The sequence below is a fragment of the Seriola lalandi genome, unplaced genomic scaffold (genome assembly GCF_002814215.2).
Source record: "Seriola lalandi dorsalis isolate HSWRI2012SDOR001 ecotype SW California unplaced genomic scaffold, Sedor1 jcf7180002054972, whole genome shotgun sequence".
Lineage (NCBI taxonomy): Eukaryota > Metazoa > Chordata > Actinopteri > Carangiformes > Carangidae > Seriola > Seriola lalandi.
In genome coordinates this window covers 6592297-6603435 of record NW_019525660.1, presented here as the reverse complement: position 1 = coordinate 6603435, position 11139 = coordinate 6592297, and the positions used below count along the sequence as shown (strand labels likewise).

The 11139-nt window shown below is 40.1% G+C and overlaps 1 protein-coding gene across 5 annotated transcripts in view; it reads right to left on the bottom strand.

Moving 5' to 3' along the window:
* Positions 1 to 11139, bottom strand: part of col11a1a (collagen, type XI, alpha 1a) — an 80014-nt gene that overhangs the window by 41540 nt on the left and 27335 nt on the right. For all 5 annotated transcript variants that reach the window (XM_023397967.2, XM_023397965.2, XM_023397968.2 and 2 more), the window contains 15 exons: positions 10951 to 11007; positions 9580 to 9633; positions 9409 to 9462; positions 8460 to 8513; positions 8288 to 8341; positions 7239 to 7292; positions 6736 to 6780; positions 6457 to 6510; positions 6320 to 6364; positions 5384 to 5437; positions 4314 to 4358; positions 3952 to 4005; positions 1992 to 2036; positions 1189 to 1242; positions 1008 to 1052 (listed from right to left, as the gene is read on the bottom strand). In XM_023397967.2, the coding sequence (XP_023253735.1) occupies positions 1008 to 1052; positions 1189 to 1242; positions 1992 to 2036; positions 3952 to 4005; positions 4314 to 4358; positions 5384 to 5437; positions 6320 to 6364; positions 6457 to 6510; positions 6736 to 6780; positions 7239 to 7292; positions 8288 to 8341; positions 8460 to 8513; positions 9409 to 9462; positions 9580 to 9633; positions 10951 to 11007 (768 nt within the window). The remainder of the gene's footprint in view (positions 1 to 1007; positions 1053 to 1188; positions 1243 to 1991; positions 2037 to 3951; positions 4006 to 4313; positions 4359 to 5383; positions 5438 to 6319; positions 6365 to 6456; positions 6511 to 6735; positions 6781 to 7238; positions 7293 to 8287; positions 8342 to 8459; positions 8514 to 9408; positions 9463 to 9579; positions 9634 to 10950; positions 11008 to 11139) is intronic.

The window sequence follows — 11139 nt, the reverse complement described above, 5'->3', positions numbered from 1 at the left end:
ACACACACACACACACACACACACACACACACACACACACACACACACACACCTGAGGTAAAGTACATCCTTTATTCATAACAAACCCTTTCTCCTCAAGGTTTTGGCTTTTGAATCTCTTGCTATAAATAATTCAATAAAAACTGATATGAATACCTGTCAGTGTAGTGAGAACAACACCCCTCAGTCAGATAATGGATTTTATACAGCAGCATAACTGTATTGATCTTAAATAAACGTCATGCATATTAAAAGGCACCTTAGTTTAAATTCTGCATAGTGGCATGCACACTTCAAAAGAGCTTGAGATGGATTGCGGTGTTCTTTGAAACCAAAAGCCTCGAGCCTGACAGCTTTACATTCGAAAACTGATTGAGGGTCACTCCAAAAAAGAAGTCTCTCCACTCAAGAAGGCTATCGACTGACCTCCGCATGGTGCGTTCAGGCTGCAGCAGCCGTTCTCTCCGGCTCAAAAGAGTCAAAACAAAGTTGGGAGTGCAGGTAGACGGCCATAGTTACAGACAGAATAAGTGTGACGTGAATATATTTGTTGGCTTTCCCCAAATTTTGACAAAGTTTCAACAAACACTGTGACATACAGCGTGTCAGTTAAGACCACATTTTGTCTTTGACAGAAATAAAGCCATTGAATTTAGCTTGATTTTAGTATGCTTACTCAGCTTGGCAAATTATTTCCAAGACCCGACAGAGATCTTAAGAAGATTACTATGATATTGCGAGTTGAGAAGAACAAAATTCATAAATCTGATAAAATATCTGCTGCATCAGTACAGTGCTTGATATAGAGTAAATTCTTTCCAGTGCTGTCATGGGACAGAATATTCACTTGCACTGACCTTTGTTGACAATGCTGCAGAACTCAACAAGCTTCTCTTATTTTGTAAGGACATCACCATGCATGGCATGACTTCTAACCTCCTCTGGCTACTCACTGGGAAGTAAACTGAGAAATGATGGAACTGTATAGTATTTTAGGAAGTCTGTACCTTCTCTCCCTTTGACCCCTTGAGACCACGGACACCATCAGCACCCTGTTGAAAAGAAAAGATAAGAGAAATACAATACAATCATGTACAACAGAATAAAAGGCAGGACTTTCTTAAAAGGTGAATACAATAAATGAGGCTGGTCAATCAAATGCCAATGTGGCTCCAACAGAAATCATACCTTCACACCACGAGGGCCAGGATAACCAATGGGACCCTGTGGACCTGGTGGACCCTGTAGAGAAGAAAAGCATGGTTCCTGTAGTAAATGCTTTACAGTGTATTATTATACATATTAGTATTAAATAATACTGAAGACATTAAGTGTACCATTGCATATCTTCACTAGCTTATAAATGCAGCTGGCTTTTACTCTAGTTACTGTATCTTTGTAAACGACATTTTACTTCTATGTTTACAATTATGATTTAAATATACTTACTAGTTTAAATGCTTTATTTTAAAAGTCCATTACATTTTCATTAGAAACTGACTAATGGTAAATATGTGTAAAGAAAATGCCCATTGAACCAACTGCAATATAAAATATTATCATTCATCCAGGACAGAAGCTTGACTGACATGTTTCCTGTCTACTGTGCATTTTATACTTCATTAAATTGTGTAATGAAAACTTTTATTACTATTGTCCAAAAATCTTTTACCTTTAACAACTAACTAGAGCATTGTATTGTGATTTGTGCTGTTGTCGGGCTTGTTAACTAAATCTACCACCTTGTTGCTTACAACATCATCATGGTGATGCTTCAGAAGAATGGAAAATGTTAATGTTAATGTGACCAATGAAGTATGCTGTTGTCCTTTACATGTCTAGAGGATGTATTTATGGAGTCCATTTGAAAATAGTTGCATTTTACGTTAACACAACCTTGGGATTAAAAACTGCTTTAAATTTAGTTGCTTCAACAGCACTGGAACATTTTTGTTCTCTTTTTCACCCGAGCACACATTAAATACACCTACTTGTCCTCCTTTCTCTCCGGGTGGCCCCTCCTTACCAGGATGACCCTGTAAAATAAGATGTCACAAAGCGGTTAAAAGTGAACAGTGAATGAACACTGTGAACAAATCCATGTTATTCCATTTAATGCAACAAATTATGTTCTTGAAGTATCTTTGCAAAATAGAGAGGTAGTATTTGTGCCTGAACTGGCATTACAACAAATATCCAAAGGTGGAGGAACCTGTGTGTTGTCCTAAATAGCTACTACAAGGCATGGCAAAACAAATAATGTGTAAATCCAAGAATGAGAGTGAAGTGATGACCTGACTGTCTGAAGAAAAAACTACCAGGCGATGAGCTTCATTTTTCTAGGGGCAGTATTAAGTCCATATCACACATGTCTGGTTCACAACAACACAGGTTTTTCCCTGGTCCTCTGTGATAGACAGGTCAATGTGCTTTTCCACTGTACAAATTCAGGTCTGTGAGTTCATCACAACACAGAACAGCTGACAAGTCTACTAATTAGACTACTTCTAGGGCTACAAACAAACTAACAGTAAGTGATGGTGCGTCAGTGAAGTGAAACACAGGAGATTTCTGAGGTTCTCTGTGGCAGTCTGAGGCAGGTTAATAGCCAAGTGCCGTGACCACTGGTGAATGATGGGACAGATAGACAGGCCCACGTGAACAGCTTGATGCAAACCCCCACACACACATATGGAAACCTTTAGCTGCAAACACCTGGCATTTCGATTTTTGAAGTGTGAGGTTGAGGCAGAGGGCGGTAGATCACCAGACTCTGAGGCCTGAGGGGAACTAAGGGCTGCCTGCCTCTTGAACTTACACACCTCTCATAGTGAGGGCAGAGGAGGAGGAATGACATGATCGACTACAGGTCTGGAAAAACAAAAATCCAGAGTCCCATTATTATGGGGTTATGAAAAATGCCCTAAGAGATGTCTGAGATACAGTACTGCTGTATTTCAAAAGGCGGCTCAGTGTGTGTCATACACCAAAACAGTAACCCCATCCAAACACATTATCAACCTATATCTATATATGACTCATTACTGTATACATCTGGTAAAATTATATGTGCATTTTTAGTAATAATGACAAAAATTAATGAATGAAAATTATTCCAGTTATATCAATTACAAATTGATGTAATTGATATAACTGGAATAATTTTCATCATCATTTCTGTTCCCTGTTATTCTGATGACACTCAGTTATCTCAGTATCAGCCTGGCAAAGAGAGAAACTTTATAATGTTAAATACAGATAAAACTGAAGTGATGGTCAAAAGGAATTCATAAAGCTGGCTGTGGTTCTCTTGGACTGTGCACAAGAGGCCAGGAGTCTAAAGCTAAACTTTTCTATTCATTTCTCACAAGTTTCTGGTTCTCACAAGAACCAAAACATATCATCATAATCCTGCTGTTGTGGCTTCCTTGCACTGGCTACATGTCTGCTAACCAGTTGTTGACTGTTTCAAGATTCAGACTGAAGACGGAGGAGTGTGGTCTTTGCCTAAACTCTGGACAAGCCTGCTACCTCAATAAACTGAAGTGTCCAGCGACCTGCATGCTGAGGATGGGCTGAAATGACAGGACCACATCACACACTACCTGACCAGTGTCCTATGCCCATATATTGCATAAATAGCTTGATGGGAAAATCACAGGTTTGATATAGAAGTGTTGTACACAGGTCAGACCTGTGGACCTGTGGGTTGAACACAGGTTGTTGACGTTGAGAAAAAAAACTTTGGTCAGACTATAACGACCAACATATTCACTCTAAACTGTTGTTATAGCATATATTGTACAGTTTTAGAAAATGTGTGTGAATGAACACTGTCTGATGTTTGGGTGGATGTTACAGGAGTAAAGTGGTGTCATATTTCTGTGTGTGTATATGCGTGTGTAATACTGATATACTGTATGTACGTATATGGGTGATAAGAGCACGCACAGGAGGCCCATCAGCTCCAGGTAATCCAGGCAACCCCGACCTGCCCTGAGGTCCCTGCATGAGGAAAAGAAGATGACAAACAAGGTCAAAGGTCAGAGGTCATAAACTCTGCAGGTGCCAGAAAGCTAAACATGAAAAATATTTTTGACCTTCACTGTGTCACTTGGATTAAAGAGAAGTGTGTTCCACATGTTTACCTCCTAAGCATGAAACTTTATAACAAATGTTCTGAAATATTGGTTACTTATTATCTATCTTTAATCAGTAATTTCCTATAACTGACAATGATTTCTTGTAGTGAAACCCTGAGTACAATTTATCAAAATCAAATCAAAATTTGTTTGGAAAAATAATGGACATACTTTTTCTCCAGGTGGTCCAATGGGGCCTTGAGGACCAGGAAGACCCTATGAGGAGGAGACATATAGATTGACATAAGGGTATGTTTCTATAGCAACAACAAGCATGCTCAAACACACTTGCGCACACACACACATACTTGCACGCACACACACACAAGCTTGAAGAGTTTGTTGGAGCTGTAAATAGTTGAGCTGGTGAAGGAATGTTAAGCTTGTGTGTTTGTGTTTGTGTGTGTGTGTGTTTGTGTGTGTTTGTGTGTGTGTGTGTGTGTGTGTGCGTGTGTGTGTGTGTGTGTGTGTGTGTGTGTATGTGAAAAGAGTTGGGTTAGAAGGCATACTATGATCTAGCATGCTTCTAGAACCGCACGTCTCATATATGTGTTTCTAGGTGGCTACCTCTTTGTGCCAGTGTGTGTGTGTGTGTGTGTGTGTGTGTGTGTGTGTGTGTGAGTATGTGTGTGTAATTTGAGGCACTGAAGCTTGCTCCAACACGTGTGGCAGCTTTGCAGGAATTCCACCAACATGAATAAGATGCTTTCAAATGGATCAACCCCCAAACATTCCCCCTCCTGAGATAAACCCCTGAAAAATATTTCAGAAAAATGTGTGTGCATAGTGCGTATGTGTGTGTTTGTACTCAAAAGGTCTCCAGGGAGAGGTGGCTGGACCAAATTCAAAAATGCAAAATGAAGATGAGTATCTGTTTTGACAGTTCAACTTCTAATTTGGTGCCTCAAACGTAACTTATAAAAGCAGAATATTGACGTCTACAGCTAGAGAAATAAATAACAACACACTTCGCATTGAGAATGAAGCTGTTCAACTGTGTATTTCATTCATCAAATGCATCTATAAGCTCACAAGCTTATATACAGTGGATCCAAAGTAAATCTGCTTTTCTCTTTGTGTAGGGTTTGTGGTGGAAGATACAGGCATCAATGGAGACTAAAGCCAGTGTGTCTGTAGTTGCTTCCCTGTATTTACACATCACGGTGCAGCCATCATGGTGCAGCCATGCACACTTCATTTTTATCATGGGTGGTGGGACAGTGTGTGATTTTGTTGTTTACCTGTGTCCCTGGGGTTCCTTGCTGCCCAGGTGGGCCTGGTTCTCCTTGTGGTCCCTAAAAAAGATGGAGGCTGTCAAAACTAGACACTAAACACTAGTCCCAATCAGGTGGAACCTCCTGCCTATCAACAGCATAAATTAATAGCAATATTTTACATTTTATATTGTACATTTCCTTGTATTTAAAACCAAATCCAGCAGTGAATATTATTCCTCTCTTGAGCATCATCAAGCTGTATGAGGCTCAGTCATTCCAGGAGTTGTTTAAATTGTTACAGTGACTTCTTGAGGAAGTGTTTTGTAACTAATACGGCTGCCACTTAACGAATTGGGCTGTGAATCTATTGTATTCTATTTGGGTTACACATGATTTGGATTGTAGTCTGCTTAGGGAGCTGCCAGTGTGGAGAATAATGGATCTGTGTGTTAAACATCAGAGCAAAATAGAAGCTCCAGTAAGCCAGCCATGCTCTTTGACATTCTGGTGTCAAACTGCACTGCAGCTGTAATGGGAATATCTTGATTATGAAAAAAATGTATATAGGCTGTTGTTAAATGTGCGGTTGAGGGTTCATCTCTGCCACTAAATCAGCATTTTGTTCTTTACCCGTTGTAAATTTTAAACCTAGCCTGTCAACAGTATTTAACTTGTACGACCTTTGTAATACGGCAGAAAAAGGTACCGCCACAATCTAGCACGATCCTTTGCTGCCTTTCAAGTGGCTACTCTCCTTCTCAGCTCCTCTGAGATCCTCAGTATGAACTTTAACCTCACAGCTTTGCATCCTAAAGGGGTTTTAACAGCCTGATCTAGACAGTCCAAACTTACACAAACAGTCCTGTTTGTGTAAGACATTGTCCTGAAATTCTGCAGTCATATTAGGAGCTGATAAAGCAACATTTCAGACAGTTTACTGAGAGGAAGTTGTGTTTGTACCATGTTTCCTTTGGGACCTGGAGGCCCGTCAACTCCAGCAACGCCCTGAGAAGGACAGATCAGAAAAGACTCATATATACCACATATCAGCAGGAAGTGATATCAGAAAAGGGGATGGTAAAAGTGATGGTACGTACAGGAGATCCAGGGGGTCCTGGAGGACCACGAGGTCCCAGCAAACCTCTAGGACCCTATGAAGAGTGACAAGCAGTGACTTATAAAATCAGATTCATTCTATGCTCATTGCACTGATGAACACATTTCAGTGGGGCAGTCCTGTCCCCTGGTGGACACTTTTGTCAAAGGGAGAGAGATCAATTGAAAGCAAGATTAAAGCTGATCTTGTTGCAGCTCGTTGGAATCCCATATGTTTGCGAGGGCATGATGAAATAACACCAACAACAGAAAAGCCTTACACTCTCGCCAGCTAATCCTCTGGGCCCAATCTCTCCATCCTCGCCCTAAGAGAAGAAAAAGACAGCAGAGTACATTTATTGAACTGGGCTTCATTGGAGAGGTTCAGCTGCTCTTTAATTTAACTAAATAAAAATCTGAAGGGAATTCTGGCATGAAACCTTAAATGTCAGCTATCACCACCAATAACCATAAGCTCTCAAAGGTCTGTATTAGTCACAGCTTACTCTCAACCAAACCAAACATTTGTTGAAGGTAGTAACAGCCTAGTTGTGGAGGTGGGGTGGGAGTTCGGGGGTTGGGGTTGGGGGTTGGGGGTGTAGTTAGTTTCTGGGGGGAGGAAAGGTTAAACTTAAATCCCTCCTCCTCCCCAGTTCATGGTCTCCACCCAGCTGCTGCTGCCTGAGGGCTGAGCTGGTGGACCACAGCTGATATAAGTGATGCAGCCGAGTTCAGTTTTCTTAAAGGTTATTTAGGGTGTTAAGTTAAAAGAGAAGGTACTCACTCTCTGTCCATCCTCTCCAGGGGCACCTGGGGGTCCCATTGGTCCTATCTCCCCCTGAGATAGAAAGAGTGAAAGAAAATTAAAGAGAGATTCAGGATAATTCATCATAGTTTGATCTTACCAGACCATCAGCTATAGGCTTGTGCGATCATTTTTATTTTTTGAATCAAATATCTAAAATAATTTTCATATTGGGCTCAAACTGCAAACTGTCTTTCCTACATTTCACATTTTCACCAACAGTTTTACTCTTATGGACATTGGTTACTTTAAAACCTTTAGTTTCTACATTCTTATGTCTTATTGTTTTTGATGTATTATAGTGTTGCTAGTGCAAATCCATAATCTAAAGAGCCATTTAAAGTCATAATTCTCCACAAAAATTTATGAGCCTACTACAGACTGGTGCATTAAACTGGGGTGAGAGACATATTTGAAATCTTAAATTAGAATTATTATTATTATTAATATTATTATTTAGAGTGACCAATACAGTGCACCACCCTCGACAATGATGTGTCTCCTTCAGAAAATGTGGTTGACTCTACAAACACATTTACCTGGCTTCAGTGCAACACTAAATCTTTTCCAGTAGTCTGATTGATGCAGACACATTAGTGGAATTAAACAAATTCAAACTTCTTAATAAATTATTTCCCTCATTTTCAATTCACTTGTCACACTGAAATTTAAGAGGTTACTCAACATTGTGATCTGACTGCAGGTGAATCTATTTCATCTCATCCAAAACCTTTGCCATCTAAATGATACCCTGATAAATCTGAGAATTAATCTAAGAAGACAAACCTTCAACAGCTAGGGAGTTTTGTTTTAATGCCAGTTTTGTGACTTATCACACGAAGGAATAGTGTTTTGCTCATAACCTTGTTTACAAGAAGAGTTGCTCCACAGGCCAAACCAAAATCTGGTTCGTTATTGCTCAGTGTTCAAATCTAACAATGTTCAACTTCAGCAGAATCAACAGTAAAGGTGTAAAAAGCAGGATTTTGATGAACCTGAAGCAGTGGCATGCACCTTTCTGTACTCACCCTGTGTCCCTTTTCACCAGGCAGTCCGGGGAGTCCATCAAAGCCTCGGTCACCCTTTAATGAAGCAGAGCAGAGAATGTCACCAAACCACACAACATCACCACACATCAAACTCATCCTGGCCTGCACACAACACAACAAACATGAAAGGTGGTGTGCTGGCATTTGGTACCTTGGAGCCTGGCTCTCCGGGCATTCCCCGGGCACCGTCTGCTCCAGCACGGCCCTTCAAAACAGAAAGATTAAACATATACATACAGATTTGCATATTGTAACAACCTTGAAATGCACATTCAATACAATTAGGTGTTTGTGTAGAAGAGTGATATAGTTATATTCTAATTCTTATATTCTAATACAACAATAAGGTTTTACCAGAGCAACAGCTACTCTTCCTGAGGCCCAGCTGGTTTGTTGGATTGTGCAAAGTTATATTGTAATAAGTAATACATCTTTAATTAGTAAACAAATGAATATAGTCTGAAGCTGCAAATTTAAGCAGTGTAGCAAATATTAACACAAATCATTGATCCACATCACTTCAGCAATCAAGAGGTAGAGCAGGGGCTGACTGGGAATCATCTCCAAAACCAGCTGCCAGTTTACAGCACTGCAGGAGAACTTCTAACAGGATACCAAACACAGAGTAATAACAAATCGAAAATCTATTTCTTATTCTGACACTACTTTTTATGTCTGTTGCAGCATTAGATGAGTAAGTATTTTCTGACATTAAAATCAGCTCACAGTTGACCCATGAATCAAGCTTGTATTACTAATTTGCCTATGACTGGTTTATGTTTATTAGTAACCAATTAGGTCAAGACGTTTGGCTCTGCAGAGTGACTACACTGTGACACTAATTGTGCCCCACATCTGCAGCCAGTTTTCCCATTTTGGCATTTTCAGACAGATTAGCTGCCCGGCCATTGATCCGAGGATTGGAGGCAGCGCAGGCCTTTAAGCACATATCAAGCAATTGTTTGTTGAACTGGAAATAAGCCTCTCAGCATCTGAGCAGTGGCCACAAGTACAAACAACCACACAACAACAAACACAGAGGCATGTGAGCACACACACACTGCACAGTGAGAGTGTAGCAGGTCATTGAGTTCACTCACCCTCTTGCCAGCTTTGCCAGATTGTCCTGAAGGCCCCTGGATGCCACGGGGACCCTGTGCAGACACGAGGACCACTTAGTGACCAACAGTCTAATAACCTTGGATGTGGCCTACAGTAGCTGGTGAGGGACATTTTCATACATCATAGTAGTAACATCTCTTGTTTCTTACCTGAGGTCCAGGGTCTCCACTTTCACCTTTCAGTCCAGGAGCACCGGGTAGACCCTGAAGAGAGAGCACAAACCAAACATTGACACTTTTCATTCAGGTCATGACATATGCAGTTTGCTACAGGACCGATCAGTAAAAAATGGCATGAGGTAAACAGCAGATGGCGATGTTTAGCTTAATGTGCACATTCTTTCTGTGTGTTGATCTGAAGAAAATGAATTCACACATTCCTTTTATGCATGAACTACTTGGGATGAGAGTCTAAGACATGATATCCTTTAAGTTCTTATAAATTATATCACTCTAATATGACCACCACATGTATAATATGTTTTTCTTTGATGATGTATTATGTGCATCTTTTCATGTGGATTGCTTCTGGCATATCAATCTGCATCAGATTAAAGAAGTTTGTGAGGTTATCCTGACAGGTCAAATGATCATCTTTAGCCTGCTTTTAAAAGACATCAAAAACATCTGTGTGTCTTTTAGCATATACTTAAGTCTAAAAAAGCAATCCTAAATTGTTAGTAAAGGCAGAGATTTGGGGTACAGTGCATACTGTAATCTGTCTGCAGACCAGCATGTATTCAACGCTGGTGATTTTGCAGACACACAGACGCTTTTAGAATCATAAAAGAGCTTGACTGTCAGAACTACCTTGACTGTTTTAAACATGCATTTAATCAAGGAGGGAAACCTTTTAGAAAGGTACATTTACATCTGATTATTGCCTTATCATTTCAGATCCATATACTTGGCCTTTTGCCTTTAAAGGGCAGATTTTAAACTGGCCAATTCCTCGTGTCTTTTGTTGGGCCTTTTCCTGCAGATAAATAGTGGATCATGTATCAACAAGCCCAAGAGAGAGGAGGAGGGTTTGTGTGGAGTGGTGGGGGGCAACAACAGAATGAAATTTTCTTGGCAGCTGGTAGCACGTAACAGACAGGAAGTGTAGCCACTGAGCCACCCAGTGCTGATGCAACAACATTTCACAACAAATAATCTGCTCTCTGCTGTTTGTCACAAAAATATAAATAAATAAGTAACATAAAGTAGATGTTTTCATTTAAGCAATGCGGAACTGGCAGTACCAGAAATTTACAGATTTTCATTCTAAGTACTGAATTCTTAAAAAGTTGTGCTCTTTCTGAAATATTGGTGAAAAGGAAACTTTAAATCTAACATTAAGTGTCATGATATTGATCCAAATGGGTATCTTGTGTGCTTATTACAACTGTTACTATCAAATGCAAACACAATTGATTGGACAATAAACAGGAGTTGAAAAGGTCATGTTACCGAAAATGTAAAGAGCCAAATTCCTACGAGCTACCACACACACAAAAAGAAAAGACAAAAGGGACTCACCACTGGCCCTGATCGTCCTGTCAGACCCATCGGCCCGGGGGGTCCCCTCATAGCCAGCTGCAGGGGAGACACGGACAAGAACAAGGTCAAATTCCACTTAGCAAAAAACTCCATTCAGAAAATGTATAGTATATCCATTTTTGAAAAAGAAAATATGCATACTATATACTGCATGTAAAGCACATACTA